Here is a 17,801-nt window from a genome sequence, read left to right on the forward strand (position 1 = left end):
AATCGGTTCGGCTATTTTTGCAAACTGAAATGAACTCTGACGACCACGTCTATTTTTCTTCAGCAATCTTCAGTGATTATCGCAGAACAGGTAGCGCTTGACTGCTGGTGAAAGTGAGCAGACAAAGATTCAGGCGTGATACCTGCGACTGCCAAGAAAATTGCTTGTGAAAGGATAATCTTTCTTCTTTTCTTTGGATTTTAGAGCTCAATCATAAAGCCTTTATCCACTTATGATGGAAAATAAAAGCTTTAGGATAGCGAAGAAGAATCAGTCGTGGATGGTCAGTAAATTAATTAATAATTATGGTCTTAATAATTGAAAATATTCAAGTCTGAAAAGAATCTCGTCATGGACATTGGATTTTGGATCACTCGAAACAATAGAATTTCGGTCGACGAAGACGATTCTAAATTTATGAAGACAAGACTTGAAGTCAAACTGGACACTGGACACCGGAAACTGGACAAATATTTGATGCGTTCATTGTCTGAAAATTTCGACTCTGCGATGTAATTATCGCTGGAATTTCGCGAGACGTTCTTTGTTTGCCTCTAGCCCACATTGAAATGCACAGTACTCGTCACTAGTCGACGTATTCAACAAATGTCAGCGCGGAGATTGTTAGCGCAAATTTGCTCTTTCGACAAGCTCAGGAGCTTCTCCAGTTGGGCTAGAACGCAATCGCCAAGGTCTTTTTTTCCCAAGCTCTTGAAAGAAAAGTGCTTGAATAATTTACAAGCTTCTTTGAACATTTCTCCTGAAACTGACTGGAATCTGTAAGTTCAAAGTTTGAAGTGTACGTGATTGGAAATGGAAGTTGCTGGTAGTTGATTGCTTATTATCTATTCTACGAAAATAGAGTCAGTAATCGCCGAAATGAGCAGTGCTCCAAGTTCAAGGACAATTTTCGGTTGCTAGGGTGTCCGTTTTTGCGACCGGGATAGGTTTGATTTCAATGCTTTTTTGGTGAAAATCAAGTTTTACTGAGGTAATTCAGACGCTTTTCGAGGTAAAAATTCACTGCCAGTAATTTTCTGGCCATCGACAGTGTCCTTCTTTCGCTAGAAAAAATTCTATTGAAATAATAAGTAATATAATGACATTTTACCGATTTTACTCGACGAAATTGCGATTTTTACCGCCATTTTCGCAGTATAAGAAATCTAAGTGCTAGAATTTTCATGGAGAAGTGTTAAAATTCACAAAAAGAATGATTTCATGGCTAAATCCGCGGATTTTGATGAAAATCCGATTTTTTTGAAAAAAATTCGCGATTTTTGCAAATGAACAACTTTTTCGCGAAAAAGGCAATCTAGAAACGAATTTCGTGCTTTCGCGGACTCCCTAGCTCGACGTCGTCGCGAGGTTGCCATGGCAACATGGGATCTCAGATCTAGCCAGTTGGGCTCGGCCAATCAGCGCGCGCGCTCAGATCTAGCCACTCACTATATAACTCGACCAGCGCGCCCCTTGCAGTTCCATTCACCAAGAATCACTCATCAGGTAAGCAACGATTTTCGCATTTTTTCGCTGAAAATTGCAAAATAGCCAACAGCGGAGCTCTCGCACCCAGAGACAAAATACAGTAACTTATACAGAGAAATTTACAGTAACGCTTCTTTTTTGACTCAAAATTTATCGATTTTCTTGTCTAATTCAAACACAAACGCACAATTCTCATTCTTATTCGTCATTTTTAGTTTAAAAGAAAGTATTTACGAAGATAACAGTTTGTATTTTTCAGAACAAAGCAAGATGACTGAGCGAAAGGCCGTGATCAAGAATGCCGATATGTCGGAAGACATGCAGACCGACGCCGTCGAATGCGCCACCCAGGCCCTCGAAAAGTACAATATCGAAAAGGACATTGCTGCTTTCATCAAAAAAGAATTCGACAAGAAATATGGGTAAGCCTTCTTTTCAAACCCTCCAGATAAGGAACAAACAATTTTATAAATTCGCGTTCTAGAATCCAAAGACACTTTTTAAAAAAATCGATTGAGATCATTTCTCTTGGTCCAAGAGTCTTGGAGATGAATTGATTTAGGTTTTTGGCGTTGAAAATACACTGGAAAATAGACTGATAATTAGGATGCATTTCCGCTCATATAATTTCCTTACATACAGTAAATTAATCTCCCAATTGACCCTCTTTGAATTAACACTTTCTTCTTCAGCCCCACCTGGCACTGCATCGTCGGCCGAAACTTCGGCTCCTACGTCACCCACGAGACGAAGCACTTTATTTACTTCTACCTTGGCCAGGTAACCACTCCTTTAATCCGTTCAAGCTCTAACAATTCTCCCGTTTAGGTCGCCATCTTGCTTTTCAAGTCTGGATAAGCATTGGTCGCGTACAAACAGTGTCACCAATTTGTACCACAATGCCTCCCTATCCGACTTCCTGTAACGCTCATGTATCATCGAGATTTCGAATTTTAGCCAACGAACACCATCCCTGGAATATATAAATAAAAATATATATCATCTCTAATCGAATCAAAAGAAACTGATCAACGAAACAAATCAATTATTGACAGCTTCATTTTTCGTGGTTTTTCTCTCTTCTTTCTTTTGCAGGACTGTAGACTAGGTTTACGTCTAAAGCAAGACATACAGATAGTCGCCGGAAGACAGGAAAGAACGAAGCGGCTTCGCCAAATTAACTTAATCTAACAAGATATTTTCAAATATTGGCGAAGCCGCCTCGCGGCTCCGTTGGGGTTTCCTTACATGGTACAAATCCTTACATGGTACATTTCCTTACATGGTACAAAATCCTTACATGGTACAAAAATCAAATTGTACCATGTAAGGAATTGTACCAGGTAAGGAAATGTACCAGGTAAGGATTTTTGTACCATGTAAGGAAATTCAAAATAAAAAATTTTTAAAAACAAAAATCGACACATTCAGCCAAAACATAATTCTACTTTACACCCCTGTTGAGCATATTTTTTACTTCAAAAAAAATAATTTTATTATATTTTCATATTTGTTCTCAATTTTTAGACACACTTATAAGTTGTCGGGTCCAGTGTCGGTGCCGATTACCCTTTTTCAAAGTCGGGTCGGGTCGAGTTATTTTAAAATGGCCAGAATCATGGTCGGGTTCGGTCGGGACGGGTCGGCCTTTTGGATTTGAAACTTAGGCTCAGAGTTTGAAATGCTCGCAAATGCTCGCGAGCGAAAAGAGCGAGAGCGAAAATTTATCGTTGCTCTCAGAGCAGGGGAGCGGGAGCATGAAATGAAGTTGGCTCGAGAGCCAAAAGAGCGCGAGCCCAGACTTGAAACCGCTCGCGAGCGCAGAGAGCACGAGCGCATATGTTGGCAATGCTCGGGAGCTAGACGAGCGGGAGCGGCTGCTCTCGTGCTCGCCATGAAATTGACTCACGAGCGGCTCGCGAGCAAAATTAAAAGAAAAATTTTTCGCATAATTATTCACTTTCATAAATATATTTCTTCTTGGGTCAATTTCTCGTGTTTTCCGTTTTGTGAAAGCTTCATTAGGTACGTTATCTCGGCAGTAGAACGCGTAAAGCCGAGATTAAACAGATAAAACATGCCCACCGCGAGGTGCTAACTCCTGGGAGAGGGACTCATTTGGAATTAGTCACGGGGCCTTCGAATCATTTTAGGCTCTGGAAGGCTGCTCGCGAGTCAATTTTTTTAGCTCGAGAGCCGATCGAGCGAGAGCACAATTCGACCAGTGCTCGGGAGCCAAGAGAGCGAGAGCGCAAAATGAAATGCGCTCGCGAGCGCAAAGAGCGCGAGCGCAGAAATCAATATGCTCGGGAGCGCAAAGAGCATCATGCTCGTGCTCGCTCGCTCTCAAGTGAGCCGCTCGCGAGTCACGAAAATTTCAAACTCTGCTTAGGCTTTATAAAATTCCCTTTTTTTTTTAGGTATGGATGATTTTAACCCCCATCGGCCAAAATATCCATTTTGAACATGAAGCACCTTCCGACGCCTGTAACTCCCTGCAATCATGGTCAGATCGTAACAAGACCCCGTCGTTATGAAGAAATTTTTAGAGTAACGACTGAAAATGGACATGTCGATTTAGAAACAATTTTTTCGAAGTTTTTCGATATATAATTTATTAATCAAGAAGTGGGGTGCAAATTTATCGTTCTAACGCACATCCGCGAAGTCACTATTTTGATTGTAAAATTTTCAGAATTTGTGCGCAATGAAAAACCGACCGATAATCGGACCCGACCGACCCAACCGACCGCGGATTTTGCCAATTTGAGTTAGTGCTACACATTAAAACATCGACTTACTATCGACCAACCGACTAAAACGAGTGTCGGAGAGTTCAATTCTGAGTAAATTTAACTACGAAAATTAACTTTTCGTATCAAATACGAAAATATAATGAAAATAAAATTTTTGAAATAAAAATTTTTGCTCGATAGGGGGTCGAGTAGAATAATGTTTTGAGTAAATGTGTCAATTTTTGTTTTCGAAAACATTTATTTCGAATTTCCTTACATGGTACAAAGATCCTTACATAGTACAAAATCCTTACATGGTACAATTTTATTTTTGTACCGTGTAAGGAAATGTACCATGTAAGGATTTGTACCATGTAAGGATCTGTACCATGTAATAAACCCCGGCTCCGTTATTGAAAAAGCCGCTACGCGGCTTTCCATCGAAGATCTTCCAGAATCTGAATCAGCCTTCCGGGCACAGTGCGGCTATCATATGCCATCGGAATATCCTTTTCGTTGGACTTTTTCTCCAGGAAAAAGCTTCTGGTTAATGACGGGCATGCGTAGAGAAGACTTTATTTTGAGACCGAGTTGGTGGCTTTTGAGAAGGGGATCGTCTGGTAGACAAAAGATGTCACTTTTGTTGGGCTCGAAATTGAGCTGGTTGGCTTTTAATATCTATCTGAATGTGGATTTCAGGCTCTCCATCGATGATCTACTGGAAGACATCAACAGTGTCCGAGAAAGAAAAGCTTTTAGATGGGTAATTCAGAATTACTAATTCTATTACCACTGCCCAATTCGAAATGCCTTCTCAGATACAGATCTTTTCTGGCGTCTATTTCAGGCCTCTCATCTTTTTTTGATCGCAGCGCAACGCGCCCGGCGTCTATTTTTAATTTTCTGAAACTTATCCTGGAAGCGATTTCACCAGCATAAATACCCAGCGAATTTTACTCCCGCTCTTCATTATTCCCATCCTCATAAATGACCTAAACGGCTGACCACTGGGGGAATTTCGTAGAACGCTTTTTGCAAAACAGAAATTGAAAGCGAAGCAGCTGCCGTTTTGCAAAGCGTTTGCGGAATTTCGCCGAGGGAGAAAACTCGACGGGAAAAGTTGTTTTTCAAAATTTTGAAATCATAGACGACTCAAATGGGTGCCAATAAAATAAAACTCAGAGGCCAGAGCGGGCATTTTCCAAACTCTAAGAGATAGGATCAGAGTTCAAAATTTAAAAACTAATATTATTTTTGGATTAAAAATATTGTAGATAAGAATATTGCTAAATGAACTTTGTGCAGTACCCGTCCCGAATAGGGTAATTTTCTCATCATGAAGGTAAGAATCGTTGATTTATTCAAGCTTTTTTTTCGATCCTCCATCATTTCCGGTTACTCGGATCGTCATAATTATTTGAATTAGTCATTTTGAAACGTCGTTCTGTCTGAAAACGCTGAAATCTGTCGGCTCGTCATTTCTATTTTCGGCAATCTTTCGCATAAATACGGAATAGGGGTATTTTGACGTTCATGCGATGCCTTACTGAGGCTTAATTTATTCTGATGGCCAAAACAATCATCTGAAACTGGCGCTGATTCAAGGCCACAGCTTTGAATTTTGAATTGCAAATGAAAATTGAGCAGTCTCAATATGCTATTGGCAATATCGTTTTGCCAAAAAAGGCCCTCATGACATCTTTATTAGAAAAGAAAACTAATAATAATGAAGAGTGAGAATCTGCACAGTAGACTTTAAAAAAGAGAATCGAGGATAGACAAGACCCCGGCGGAATTTCCATCAGTTTTTAGCCGCAAATGAATTGTTGATAAAGTTTGCTTTCCGCCAGATAGAGATAGACTAGATTCTCAGATATTAACTACTGTGACTCACAGTCTGTGAGCTTGAATATTTTAGCGTTCACTACAGTACTGGCTCAGATTTTAAGTCTCGGACCTTGAACTTTAATCTCCAGCTTCTATAAATAAGGTGCTGTTTGAGAACCTCCCCGAATAATTGATAGTCATCTCTTTTTAGTTCTTTCTTGCCTTCAAAAGTATCCTTCGCAGAGTATGGAAACGCAAAGAGAGCAGCAAAAGTCACCGTAGCACCAGTTCGCAAAAACTACCAGGTAAAAATTACCGTATTGATTGATGTCACATAATTTATGCATTTTTATCGCGACGGTGGGATTTTAGCGCCGCCATTTCTTTCCATAAATTGAAAATAATAAGAGTGGTTGAAATTATTTATTGAGAAAAATCAAAAAAGAGAATCAGTTCATTTTTCACCTGAAAAAAAAAGATGATACTTATTTGTGAAGGTAAATGTTTTTTTAATAAAAAAAAATGAGTAAATTCTCCAGATGATTCTTACCCCCAATAAAAACTCTTCCCCGCTTCAAATAAAAAATTCACACAAAAGTGCAAATAAAGCTAAAACTTTTTTTGAAATCAGCGATGACTCTCTTCTCAGAGACTAGCGGATATTTTATATTCGAAAAACTTTGATTGAATCATTTTAAGAGGCGCTCGTAAATGCATCCGCGGTTGATATTTGCATTTGATCGGGTTTAAACTACTCAGGTGGTTTCTTTTCTCGAAAAGATCGAGAGAATCTATTTTTGAAATTTGAAGAGAACATCGTTATCACAGTAAGTTTTTCACTGTAAAAGAGGATTTCTAGTTTTGGAAATGCGGCTTTATGGAAATGACAATTTATTTTTGGACACAAGTCATTTTGAATTAGTAAAGAGCCTTGACATCAGACGCGGGAGTATTAAGTTTTCCGCGATTGATTTTCCACTGAGCCCAAGGGTTAGCACAGATGTGCCAACACTACTGTAGTTTCGTGACGCCGATAACTCGCCCGTCTGGCTCAGGATCATCCAGGGGCCTTTCCAAATAATCTTTTTGGTTGAAATGGCCATCATCTTACTGTTTCGTAAAGCCAAGCGCAGTCCCATCACTCTCCGGTTCCATTAATTAGTGTGCCTCACTCTGTGGTTCTTGGATAATGGATCCCGTCAGATATGAACATGCTCATCTGCGCTAATCAATCATTTTGAAGATGTTCCTTTTTGCGAATCCTTTTCTTCGATTTTCCTTGTCTAAATAAGGCCTTCTTTTCTCTGAATGTAAACCTGTCATCTTTCAAAAAGGTCATTTCAATCAGTCTCCCCTTGGAGAAACTAGACCATTTAAAATTGTTCATTTCTTAGATTTTTTAGCCTTTCTTTTGACCAATTTCAGGGTAAACTTGAATCTTTGTAGATTTGAGTTAAATTTGAAAATTCTTATTTCTTGGGACTAAGGTTTCTCCACATTCGTAGCGAACTCCCCCCTCCTGGTATCAGACAAATTTTTATCATTGATTTTCCGACGGGAGTCTTGATTTTTGAATTTTATAAGTTTCATTTTTTCTTGCCGCAAGTCACCGGTATTTCAAGGAACTACGCCGCATCGTCTGTGTGACAATAATTTTTTCAAACTCATTTGACTCATTAGAAAGGTCCCGCGAAATCTCCCATCCCCGAAGACAAAGGGAGTCCATCTGTTTACCCTGCTAGAGGTCAGTGATGACTAAAGTATGGCACTGCCCTTTGAGCGAGGTTCGCTAGTATAGATCTGTTTTCACCCGTCTTTTGCAAGTCTTTTTTATTTTATTTTTTTGGCCTGAGGACGGCGCAAGACAGCGCGGGACAGCGACTGTCAGCGCGAACAACCAACACAGTCCCACTTTTGCCGCACACAGAATATCCCTTACACGCAGCGGAAAAAAAATAAAAACGAAAAAAAATTTTTTCAGTTTTGGACAGTACCAACAACAAGAGAACAGCGCAAGAAGAGATGAGTAGCACCGCCTCGTCAGTAACAGGACCGAACGCGCAGAAGATAAGACCACAGCCGAAAAGAGAGCTTAGCAAGGAGAGCACAGATATCGACGACGACTTGATTTGGGCAAGAGGTTGCTAATTTTTGAGCAAATTTTGAATAGTTATTTCCGGTCCATTCTCAATTCATTTCCTTTTTATAACAATCAGCTTTCATTATTTTCTTGGGTCTCTTTTTTCGTTATAAGAAAGACTACTGTATATTCAGTTAATATACAGGGGGATACCTTGTTATCCCGAGGAACCCAGCCCAGACAAATTTTGATCTCAATTCGCCTAGATTATCCTCATTTTATCCTCTGAATATTACCCCTGGGGACCGAAACTAAGACTCGCTTGTCTCAGAAAATGGGTTTGACCTTGTCATTTCTGTTCACAGAAACCGAAGTAGGTTCATTATCATCATTACGCACTACATTTTTGCTGAACAAAAATAGATTGCCAATTTGTACATAGAAAGCGTTTTATATGGTGTTAAATTTGCGTAAAGCTCGGAATAGATTTATAATTGCAATAATTATTTTTTATTGATTACAAAAGAGCGTCGTTAAAGCGAAATGCTTTTGCTGATGAAAGGTTATTGCTAAGAATAGAACGGATGATTTATTCTTGTCGCACGCTAATGGGCGAGAAATATACGATAAAGTGCTCAAATCAAATTGACCTCTGAAAAAGACTCCCATCGGCTTTTTCTCAAAATCCGAACATCTCAAACGGCGCAGCTCAATCGCAACAACTTCCACTTCTCCTCCACTCTGTAGTCAGCAGAGGGCCTCCGTTTGCCAAGGCTTTTTAGGTATCGAAAAGAGAATAGAGTAGAAACGGCAACAGTTTCGTCAAAGGAGACATAAAAGTGTGACGCTACTAAATTATTAATAATTGATGCTTTCAAAGCTGCTAAAACATTCTTCATAGACCAGATCATCGGTAGTAACAGTCCTTTAGCGAAATTGAAAGCATCAATAAATAATCTTTTATATATCGACAGTTCAATATTTTTTTTAGATACTGACTCGATAAAAGCATTGGAAGCGCTGCGATCAAAATCGCTCGAAGAAAAAAGTTAGAAAATGAAACTTGTGCTACCTATTTTTAATTCTTCTATTAAAAGTATTTTCACTGGCTTAATATTTGTTTCGCAGATTTCTTTTGAATCCTACAAATTGCATCAATCAGTAAGCTTCAACGGATTTTGAAAATGTGATTTGTATTCGTATTGTACAGAAAAATGCATAAAAATCAAAAGAAACGAGTCAATAATTGGCATTTGGCTGGGCTTCCATAGCTATTGTTTGCCTCCTTTCCATTTCAGAAGCTCTTTGACTTGCTCGGGCGATGGTATTTCTCGCTGTCGATCTTCTTGGACATTCGTCTTCGTTTGTCTTCATGATTTCATCGACCAGCCTCGAGAAGAGATCCTCGTCGAGCTCCATCAACGAGCGAAGAATGTTGCAGACAAGATGAACTATCGATGAGTTCCAGTGGCCTTCTGCGGCGACAATAAGCTCTGGCAAGATTTGTGGCATGATTCGATTCAAATTGCTTTCGATCAATTCGATGATATACGGTTTGTTTAGGAAATATAGACTTCTTTCAGCAACCTGAAAATATGTTATTAAAATTTTTAATCCTACAAATCAAGGAATTTCTTTGGCAATAATTTATTTTTGATGATGTCAATGAATCTTTTTCCATGACGAAGTCAACTGAGCTAGGAATTATGGAACTAGCAAAGCTTTCAATCAAAGATCAGAGTTTGACATTCACTGAATTACCTGATAATGCGAGCTTGACATGCATTTCGACAAACATCTAAACAAGCTTGCGCAGCACATTTCGAACTCGTCTGGCTCAATACAGGATAGAATTTCTTCTATTTCGTCGAGCAGTTCGATTTCTACTTAAAAAATATGAACGGTAAAATTGAGAGACTTGCCTTTAGTTGCACTTTGAACAGGCCAAACTCGTATTATTCCGTCGACGATCGTATTTGTTAGTGATGGTTCCTTCCGCATAAACTGAATCATTATAAATGAAAGGCCAGCTGAAAACGCCATGTATTTTCTTTCGTTGAGTTCGATATCCGCACATTTACAAATTGAGCTTTCAAGAATAACGAACTCTTCCTTGAGCAATGAAGAGGCAGCAAAATTTTGACGAGAACAACTTTGTGTTCCGACTTGATTGGCGTGCTCAGTCCACTGATTATGCTCCCCTGAATCTGGAGTATCTGCGGGACCCCTCTATACGAGTCGTCTTCGTATATAAATTCCAAGAGTAAATTGTTCATTTCTCGTCGGATAAATGTTCGTTGCGCGATGAAATTCGTGTAAAGCTGGTGGATAACTGTTTTTAGGCTTTCGCGGATTCGCTCGTCTGGATGGCTCATTTGCTGGAATAAATCTGATATAAGACTCTGGGTGATTATGTTCTTCATTTTCGACGCTTTGAAATGACGGTTGTTCAGGATCAGCGCGAATATGTTTAGGGCGAAGCCGATGTGCTCAAATTGTGGATCCTAGAAAGAAATAATAAACGAAAATGAAATGGAACGTACCTTAAACTCTTCTTCTGATAACTCATCGTCATAGTCTGGAATCGGCGGAACAATATTTTTATGCAGCATTGTGACAAAATCCTCTCGTATGGACTCGTTCATAATAAGTTGTGAAGATTTCGCCTGCTCGGCGAACTCGATGAAGGTTTGCGATTTATGTTCTCGGTATCGTCTCACCGTCTCGTCCTTGCTCGTGAATGAGTAGAATTCGGAGCAATACTTAATTTTTGCACGGAATAAACTGATCTGCTCCATCGGGTGAACATGGCTAAATCGTTTGTTAATAGCAGAAAAGAATCCGAATCTTACGTTAATTTTGGAAGTCTTGCAAGTATATCTGGCTCGAATTCTGTGCGTATTGGAGCATCAAGCACTGATATCTTCGTATTTCTAGCGACTGCCGAAACTCTTTGTTTTATTTGTTTCCCGGAAAAGCTCTCTCGTATCTTTTGCCAGCCCATTTTGTGATTTTCTTTCGCTGAAACCGGATCTGCAGGTTATCTGACTGCGAAACCGTCGGTCAACAAAGGGGACTTGAACATTCTAGAGACGATTACAGAAGAGACTTTCGAAATTGGAACGGGCGCCGAGCAAGAGTATCTGCAGATGTTCAAACGTCAGAGCAGCTCTGATTCGGGACATTTACCGATAAATAAAATCCTCAACAAACAACCATCCATCTCTTAAACGAAGAGATTTGGGGTAAAGAAAGGCGTATGTTTTGGCCGATCTGTTGGCAAATGTCAAAATCTGCCAAGCCGCGTCGATAGCATGCCGAGCAATGGTCAATGTATACTTACTCGTTGGAATCATTTCCGGGCGAGCTAGCGCATCTGAAGATAGGAGATGAAATTTTGATCGAAATCTGAAATTTGAACATGCAAGATTTGATCTCAAGAATAAATCGTGATTTAGTAGATCAAAACTTATTGACTTCTTTCAGCATGAAAAATGCCTTCTGAAATCGTATATGCAAATATAACTTTCACAGTGACGTTCCGTCGGCCTGGCTTTACTTTGAACTCAATGTCAATGAATGCATCTTTGATGTAGCCAAAACGCGTGCTGTTCCTTTATGTCCAGTATCATGTTCGCTCTTCTGAAAGAAAATTTTTCTTTCTATTTACCGCAGCTTTTGAACGCTATTTGTGTCCGCATCAGAAATGACAAGCAAAATCTGCTAGAAATCCGCTGATAGCTTTAAGGGACCCGGGCGAGTAACGCGAAGTCCAACTTCACGCGCTCGCCATTGATCTTTTAAAGAAGTTTTTCTGAAATTTCTTTTTGCTAAACATATCTTCATTCCCTCAGCTTTCACGTCCCATTTTCAGATATTTTATATCATAATTAGTTCTTGAGCTAGAGTAAATTAAAGAAGTCCAACTTCAAAAGGATTCAACTCCTGCAAACTTCATTTTATTTTCATGAAACCAGCACCATTGAAAAGCCCATTAAATTCTGAACAGATTCCACTTAATGCGCTAAGCTGAAACTGTACTTATTGCCCTTCACGCGCTGATAAACAAAAGAAGTTAGCGCTCGAAGCTCGGCAGGACGCTCCGATCGGGCTATTTTGAGTTATTTTGGGCTCCCGGGACATGATTCCCGCTGGGCGCGCGCTAAGTTATCTTGTTTTTCTAACCTTTATCGCAAATAAGTACAGTTTCAGCTTTGCGCATTAAGTGGAATCTGTTCAGAATTTAATGGGCTTTTCAATGGTGCTGGTTTCATGAAAATAAAATGAAGTTTGCAGGAGCTGAATCCTTTTGAAGTTGCGCTTCTTTTATTCATCCTAGCTCAAGAAATAATAATGATATAAAAAATCTGAAAATTGGAGGTGAAAGCTGAGGGAATGAAGATATGTTTAACAAAAAGAAATTTCAAAAAAGCTTTTCAAAAAGATTAATGGCGAGCGCGTGAAATTGGACTTCGCGTTACTCGCCCGGGTCCCTTAAGCTGAACACTGCATGTTTTACGTCTTATCGATGATAGGCTTAATTCCCTAAGAGCTTTACGACAGGTTTTGAACGCATGTGAAACTTTAATGACAGTTTTGATGGCTGATAGGAGCAGCATCTGCGTTTTCTAGGAGTTTTCTTGTTTTGGACAACATTTCCAAAATAGAAATAAATCTTGAAATTGTAATAAAATACAAAATTTATTTAAAAATTTAGCTCAGATTTTCGATTTTCAGTCAGTATAGGAAAATCAAAGTGATCAGCATTTCGAGCTCTAGCTTGGACTTATCGGAACATGCAATATGAAATCAACAAGCAATCATTTTGTAGTCGATAGATTTATTGACAGTAGACTCTCTTGAGAAGAGATAGGCAAGTCAACGAACTGGGGGTCCACTTCCTGCTAGTTTTATTTTCTGTTGATATTTATGGAAGCTGCTGGTAACCAGCAGTAACGGGAAATCAAGTCGCAAGCAAGCTGGTGGCACTTTGAACAACTACGCCCGGGCGACCCCAAATTCATGATGTTTTGAAAGCGCAAGAGTTGAGAGTTCCCCGCGTAAAAAGTCTTTTTCTCACGTTCTTCAAACGTCATTTCTTTCATTGAAAAAACACAACTGAAGACATAGAAGAGATTTCCTTTTAGAGAGAAGGCGAAAGATGACAGTCGAAACTCTTATGGCTCCGGAGCCGCATTTCAAGCCAGGGTAATTTAAATTTTTACACAGCAAAGAATCGGAAGAATTAATCAAATATAGATACACTGGCTACCTGGAAAAGAGAAATTATTACATTGGCGGCTCGCTTGGCAAGAGATCCCATACATCTCTTGAATCCCGTAGAAAAGAAGTGAGTGACCGGAAGATGTTCTTGAGAATAGTAATTTTAGTCGCCGAAAATGGAGCTTTTTGTTCATGGCAGAGCAGTTTCAAATCCGAAAATGGACGACCGCAAAGCTCGATTATCCCGAATACGCCCCCAGCCGGATATACAGGTACACTTTGCTTTATTGACCTCTTCCTGTCATAAATCTCCAGTCAAAAAATTTTGACATCGATATTTATCATCAAACACAGCTATGTCCTTCTGAGCAGTTCCTGTTCGTCTGCATTATCTTGATAAGAAAGGATGTCCGCCCGGTTTTTTATTATTCGTTTTCTGATTTTTTCCTCGAAATTGGATTTTTAGCGATCAAACTTTCAATTGTATTTGACACTTCTCACCCTCAGCTCTGATAAATACTGTAATCTGATTATTTCTTGACTGATTATTAAGGATATGTGCCGAAGAGTCATGGAAACGAAGGTATTGGTGAGCGATACGCTGTCCGTGCGCTCAACGGTTTTCGTAGTCAAGGACAAGTTCTATCCCGTGTTTTCTCCCCATTTTTCTCTCCTTATTTAATCAAATACAAGCTTCCTATGGGGAGTTTCCTGTGCCGCAGAATCTTCAGTTGGGTAACCACTATTCCTCGGCCAGTTTTACTTTTAACTTGCTTTTGAACTCTGCCGAAAGACACGCACAATAAGAGGACTGCCCACAAAATGACGAACATCCGAGCGGCCGAAATTCAACAACTTCAGCAGGTAAGACTTTAAAAGGTCAAACAGGAGGACCGCGCCGGATATTGACAAGTCTTACTAAACATCTGATCGACATTTACTGTCAAATATCAAAATCGGTGATTGAAGGATCGCTTCCTCGAGAACGTCATTTGTTCAGGAAACTCTTACCATCATTCCTTTATTTAGCGACTGACAAATGAGCCGAATAAAATATCAAGGTCAAGGTTAAAAAGTTTCCTTTAGGAATATTAAACAATCAATTACTGACCCTTATATTAACCACGGAAAGATCTTCTTCCGCCCATCCAATGTCACATCCTCATCTAAATGCTCCTCAGCCACCTTCAAATCCTCCAAAAAGCTACTTTATGAACCAAGATAATCCCGAGCGATATCATAAATCTGGCTATACAGGATATCTGCCGAGATCACGAGATTTCTACGCCGCCGGTCTATCAACCGTCAGCACATCAGGTACAGTAGTTGAATAAATACTCAGCTGCTAAGTGTTTGGCCGAATCGCAGCTCCATAAATAGCTTCGGAAGTTGAGGAAATTGACTCTTAAATTGAGCTTATTGGATTTAAATGTCGATGATCTTGATTTTGTCTTTCAGCTCTTTCGCGAATGGACTCCGAACTACAGACAGGACGGTATTGTCCCTTCCCTCGACAAGGATTGAAACCACATGAGCGGCCACAAACTGACTCGCGTCTCACGCGAGGAATGGGAATGAAGCCAGGCTATACCGGTTATATTCCAGGTTAGAATCAAAGAATCTCTGTCGTATTCTGTCAAGATATGGATGATCCAACCAAGATCAAGAAAAATAACCCTTCACAAATAAATGCATTAAGGATCGCGATACGAGTTTGCAAAGACTTACGGTAAAATCACCTTCCACACGTTCAACAAAGACCTCTAATATCCGGGTTTTAATACTGTGTACAAATCTGCAGATTTTGTTTTTGGATCTTGTCTTTTATATTGTCTGGTCGCCCGTCGTTTTATTTTTATTTCAATAAAATCAGAAAAGAAGCTCTTTTCTAGAACACGTGTTATTTCAAGCTGAGCAATAACAAATCCTTCTTACAGTAATCCTCGTTAACGTAAAAGTCTATATTTTAATACGATTCGATAGAAAACTCACTCAAAATCTACAGTAAAAACTCCTCAATAACCGCAAATAAAAACGAAGGTAAATTTTATAAAAAAGGTTTGCTTTATTAAATATATACAATATTTACAAGAAAATGCGCACACTTATGAATAATCTGAAGCTTTAACTGATCTTGATCGTTTCGTACAGTATTTAATGAGCCCGAATAGCGTCGCCAGAACTTCCCGAAGTGCGGAGAGAGTTAAACTTGTTAGTTGATTTTATCTCATCTTCCATGCCCAAGATGGTTTCCTTCAAGACGTTCTTTAGTGAGTTCAGTTGTTCTTTATGGCTAAATAAAGGGTGAATTTAAAGCGTGTTCTCAAGAACTTACTTGTCAGCTTCATGTTTGTATTCTTCCTGCTTTTTGAGCTGCTTTCTTTCGAAGTTCTTTCGGCAGATGACTTCGGAGTCGAGCTTCTTCTGAAGTCCCTTGACGCAATCAAGGAGGAGTTCAGATGATCGCTGGAGCATCTTTCGCTCTTTCTTCTCCTCTTTCAGTTTCTCCTCGAGCTCTGTAATTTTGACTTCTGAAAAGGAAGTTAAAATATTTGTAAAGTTACTGTTTTATTTACCTTTCTTTTTCGCCAAAGAATGCGTCCAAGACTGGTAAAGCATAGTAAGTACTGTAATTGCGACCATAAACAAGCTTGGAAGGAATGCAATGATTTGCTTAGCATAGATCACTGCGGTTCGCCTAAAATATGTAAATAATCGAAAAAGCAGAAACAAAGCTTACCCAGCAGTTACAGGGATCATAGTGACAAGAGCAGCAGTCGTCTTCAAAATCCAAAGATACACGACATTATTCTTCAGCTGAGACAATTGGACTGGATTGATCATCTCGCGGAGGTGCAAATTTTAAACTGATTTGGTGTTTTCAAAACTTTTTCTGTTGGAGCAATGTTCTAGAGAATCTTCGCTATTTGTCGATTTTTCTTCGAAAACAAAGAAGAGAAATTCTGGGATGCAAACGAATTTTGTAGACAGTTGAAAGAGCGTGCTGTCCAGTATTTTGACATGGACAACTGCAAAACGTCGAAAATTGTTCGAGCCTTGTTTATATGCTTGAAAGTTTCAAGGTCTTCAGATTCTGCAAAGAAAATTAACATGCAAGCGCAGCTTTTTGACCTTCAATGACAGTAGTTTGGGAATCTCTGACGAAATTTCGGAGGCAAAGCAAATCTAGCTATCAAAAAATAGAATGCTGAGCGGCGTTTGAGTTAGGATTAAAATTGACAGGTTCTATCTCTCTAGGACCATAACTGCTGCCAAGAATAATGCTACCATTGTGAGTTACTGTCAAATTTTGTCATAACAATGATTCTGATTGAGGGAGAAAATTTCTGTTCTTCAGATTCATATATTTACAGTTCTTTTTGTACAGTTACTAGCAGGCGTTGAGAAAATGTATAATGAATCCAACGATAACGCCAGCGTAAATATTATTCACCAGCATCACTAGAATTAAATAAGTAAAAACGCGAAAGCAAACGAAATCCTTACATAAAATCTGGACAATGTAGAAGGTTTGAAGACGCTCCTCGCTTGATTTTACTTGATTTTCCGGACTGATTGGTTTTGATTTTTCCAAATCATTTTCTTGGATTTCGATCCTCACTGTGCATATTCTGCAAACAGTTTTGAGAATAATGAGAGTTGAAACACCAATGGCTAGGAAGTTTGATGAAAACGGGCGAAGATAGAAACGAGGTGTACCTATTGAAGATAGGCCGATGCAAGCATCAAGGACTTTTAAATTCGGATCTTCTTTTGAATAGATGTTCATGAGAAGCGCTGCGGATGTGAAGTTGAGGACGAAAAGAAACCAGAGAAAGTAGTAATCACCAGACAAGCTTCTATGCGTAACACTGCTTCCGTAGTACGAAGAAACTCCCATTATGACGACATTGTAGCTGATCCAAAAGCAGGCAGTGATGAAGGCAACATGAATGTCGTAGTCTTGGCAGAAGTTGAAAGAGCTGTATGCGGGTAGAATGTCTTGCATCTCTTAGTTTTTTGATACTGGTAATGAGGTGCTTTTCTCAGCATGTATTTTATAAAGAGCGGCTAATTTCATGCTGTATTTGCAGAACATTAAATAGAAGCGATTTCCTATACTTTTCCTTTGCGATTTCAAATGCATCAGAAGAGTCTCTAACCGCTGCAAGAAAACAAGAATACTTAGTCATTTCTTATATCATAGAAACTTTACGTACAGCATGCAGCCTACTGCATTTGATTATAGCGTGCTTGTTTCGATGAGTCAATAAGAAGCCTAGGGGCGTCATCTTTTCAAAAAAGCTTTTCAAATTCGGAGCAAAATTAATTTTGCTTGGTTCTATTGTCCACGACCATAAAAATTTTGAAGAAGCACACCAAGTCTTTTTAACAAGAAAAATACGAAAACTCAAATGGAGAACGGAAGATTCAAGAGTAAATTTGGC

At 39.3% G+C, this 17,801-nt stretch overlaps 8 protein-coding genes across 8 annotated transcripts in view; 3 read left to right on the forward strand and 5 right to left on the reverse strand.

Moving 5' to 3' along the window:
- LOC145702942 (peptidyl-prolyl cis-trans isomerase 5-like) overlaps nucleotides 1-17,801 on the reverse strand; it is a 37,334-nt gene that overhangs the window by 14,422 nt on the left and 5,111 nt on the right. The window lies entirely within an intron of this gene.
- On the forward strand, nucleotides 1,721-2,483 carry LOC145702953 (dynein light chain 2, cytoplasmic). The gene is made up of 3 exons (XM_081780252.1): nucleotides 1,721-1,910; nucleotides 2,181-2,268; nucleotides 2,317-2,483. Exons 1-3 carry the CDS (start codon nucleotides 1,759-1,761, stop codon nucleotides 2,344-2,346), a joined length of 270 nt encoding a protein of 89 aa, XP_081636378.1. The 5' UTR covers nucleotides 1,721-1,758; the 3' UTR covers nucleotides 2,347-2,483.
- On the forward strand, nucleotides 5,432-9,246 carry LOC145702948 (uncharacterized). Its single transcript, XM_081780248.1, has 5 exons — nucleotides 5,432-5,565; nucleotides 6,262-6,355; nucleotides 8,032-8,183; nucleotides 8,792-8,912; nucleotides 9,122-9,246. The coding sequence occupies exons 1-5, from the start codon at nucleotides 5,560-5,562 to the stop codon at nucleotides 9,181-9,183; spliced, it is 435 nt and encodes a 144-aa protein (XP_081636374.1). The 5' UTR covers nucleotides 5,432-5,559; the 3' UTR covers nucleotides 9,184-9,246.
- Nucleotides 9,337-10,177, reverse strand: LOC145704900 (serine/threonine-protein phosphatase 2A 56 kDa regulatory subunit alpha isoform-like). Its single transcript, XM_081782368.1, has 2 exons — nucleotides 9,892-10,177; nucleotides 9,337-9,717 (listed from the first exon to the last, which is right to left on the reverse strand). Exons 1-2 carry the CDS (start codon nucleotides 9,949-9,951, stop codon nucleotides 9,370-9,372), a joined length of 408 nt encoding a protein of 135 aa, XP_081638494.1. The 5' UTR covers nucleotides 9,952-10,177; the 3' UTR covers nucleotides 9,337-9,369.
- LOC145705409 (serine/threonine-protein phosphatase 2A 56 kDa regulatory subunit epsilon isoform-like) lies at nucleotides 10,055-11,142 on the reverse strand. The gene is made up of 4 exons (XM_081782872.1): nucleotides 10,983-11,142; nucleotides 10,674-10,941; nucleotides 10,238-10,634; nucleotides 10,055-10,134 (listed from the first exon to the last, which is right to left on the reverse strand). Exons 1-4 carry the CDS (start codon nucleotides 11,132-11,134, stop codon nucleotides 10,055-10,057), a joined length of 897 nt encoding a protein of 298 aa, XP_081638998.1. The 5' UTR covers nucleotides 11,135-11,142.
- Nucleotides 13,191-15,239, forward strand: LOC145703858 (ciliary microtubule inner protein 2B-like). Its single transcript, XM_081781255.1, has 9 exons — nucleotides 13,191-13,338; nucleotides 13,390-13,480; nucleotides 13,521-13,625; nucleotides 13,907-13,984; nucleotides 14,144-14,217; nucleotides 14,383-14,414; nucleotides 14,486-14,670; nucleotides 14,812-14,958; nucleotides 15,053-15,239. The coding sequence occupies exons 5-9, from the start codon at nucleotides 14,176-14,178 to the stop codon at nucleotides 15,118-15,120; spliced, it is 474 nt and encodes a 157-aa protein (XP_081637381.1). The 5' UTR covers nucleotides 13,191-13,338; nucleotides 13,390-13,480; nucleotides 13,521-13,625; nucleotides 13,907-13,984; nucleotides 14,144-14,175; the 3' UTR covers nucleotides 15,121-15,239.
- On the reverse strand, nucleotides 15,426-16,233 carry LOC145703747 (uncharacterized). Its single transcript, XM_081781139.1, has 4 exons — nucleotides 16,094-16,233; nucleotides 15,930-16,051; nucleotides 15,689-15,884; nucleotides 15,426-15,646 (listed from the first exon to the last, which is right to left on the reverse strand). Exons 1-4 carry the CDS (start codon nucleotides 16,195-16,197, stop codon nucleotides 15,508-15,510), a joined length of 561 nt encoding a protein of 186 aa, XP_081637265.1. The 5' UTR covers nucleotides 16,198-16,233; the 3' UTR covers nucleotides 15,426-15,507.
- On the reverse strand, nucleotides 16,745-17,674 carry LOC145705434 (uncharacterized). Its single transcript, XM_081782912.1, has 3 exons — nucleotides 17,074-17,674; nucleotides 16,861-17,028; nucleotides 16,745-16,815 (listed from the first exon to the last, which is right to left on the reverse strand). The coding sequence occupies exons 1-3, from the start codon at nucleotides 17,360-17,362 to the stop codon at nucleotides 16,745-16,747; spliced, it is 528 nt and encodes a 175-aa protein (XP_081639038.1). The 5' UTR covers nucleotides 17,363-17,674.

This window comes from Oikopleura dioica, chromosome PAR (genome assembly GCF_907165135.1).
Source record: "Oikopleura dioica chromosome PAR, OKI2018_I68_1.0, whole genome shotgun sequence".
Lineage (NCBI taxonomy): Eukaryota > Metazoa > Chordata > Appendicularia > Copelata > Oikopleuridae > Oikopleura > Oikopleura dioica.

Bases quoted from the DNA above. Each gene is read 5' to 3' on its own strand.
- LOC145705409 (XM_081782872.1), bottom strand. From the start codon at position 11,134: ATGGGCTGGCAAAAGATACGAGAGAGCTTTTCCGGGAAACAAATAAAA. The intron at 10,942-10,982 runs GTAAGATTCGGA...CAAACGATTTAG, and splicing joins GCAAGACTTCCAAAATTAAC to CCATGTTCACCCGATGGAGC. The intron at 10,135-10,237 runs GTTCGTTATTCT...ATAATGATTCAG, and splicing joins TCTTCATTGCTCAAGGAAGA to TTTATGCGGAAGGAACCATC.
- LOC145702948 (XM_081780248.1), top strand. The intron at 8,184-8,791 runs GCAAGAGGTTGC...CCTCTGAAAAAG, and splicing joins TCGACGACGACTTGATTTGG to ACTCCCATCGGCTTTTTCTC. The intron at 8,913-9,121 runs GTATCGAAAAGA...TATTTTTTTTAG, and splicing joins CGTTTGCCAAGGCTTTTTAG to ATACTGACTCGATAAAAGCA.
- LOC145703747 (XM_081781139.1), bottom strand. From the start codon at position 16,197: ATGATCAATCCAGTCCAATTGTCTCAGCTGAAGAATAATGTCGTGTAT. The intron at 15,885-15,929 runs GTAAATAAAACA...CTTCCTTTTCAG, and splicing joins TTCTTTGGCGAAAAAGAAAG to AAGTCAAAATTACAGAGCTC. The intron at 15,647-15,688 runs GTAAGTTCTTGA...CCCTTTATTTAG, and splicing joins TACAAACATGAAGCTGACAA to CCATAAAGAACAACTGAACT.
- LOC145702953 (XM_081780252.1), top strand. From the start codon at position 1,759: ATGACTGAGCGAAAGGCCGTGATCAAGAATGCCGATATGTCGGAAGAC. The intron at 1,911-2,180 runs GTAAGCCTTCTT...TTTCTTCTTCAG, and splicing joins GAATTCGACAAGAAATATGG to CCCCACCTGGCACTGCATCG. The intron at 2,269-2,316 runs GTAACCACTCCT...TCTCCCGTTTAG, and splicing joins TTTACTTCTACCTTGGCCAG to GTCGCCATCTTGCTTTTCAA.
- LOC145705434 (XM_081782912.1), bottom strand. From the start codon at position 17,362: ATGCAAGACATTCTACCCGCATACAGCTCTTTCAACTTCTGCCAAGAC. The intron at 17,029-17,073 runs GTACACCTCGTT...CAAACTTCCTAG, and splicing joins CATCGGCCTATCTTCAATAG to CCATTGGTGTTTCAACTCTC. The intron at 16,816-16,860 runs GTAAGGATTTCG...ATTTAATTCTAG, and splicing joins CTACATTGTCCAGATTTTAT to TGATGCTGGTGAATAATATT.
- LOC145704900 (XM_081782368.1), bottom strand. From the start codon at position 9,951: ATGTGCTGCGCAAGCTTGTTTAGATGTTTGTCGAAATGCATGTCAAGC. The intron at 9,718-9,891 runs GTAATTCAGTGA...ACATATTTTCAG, and splicing joins TGTCAAGCTCGCATTATCAG to GTTGCTGAAAGAAGTCTATA.
- LOC145703858 (XM_081781255.1), top strand. From the start codon at position 14,176: ATGACGAACATCCGAGCGGCCGAAATTCAACAACTTCAGCAG. The intron at 14,218-14,382 runs GTAAGACTTTAA...TCCTTTATTTAG, and splicing joins AAATTCAACAACTTCAGCAG to CGACTGACAAATGAGCCGAA. The intron at 14,671-14,811 runs GTACAGTAGTTG...TTTGTCTTTCAG, and splicing joins ATCAACCGTCAGCACATCAG to CTCTTTCGCGAATGGACTCC.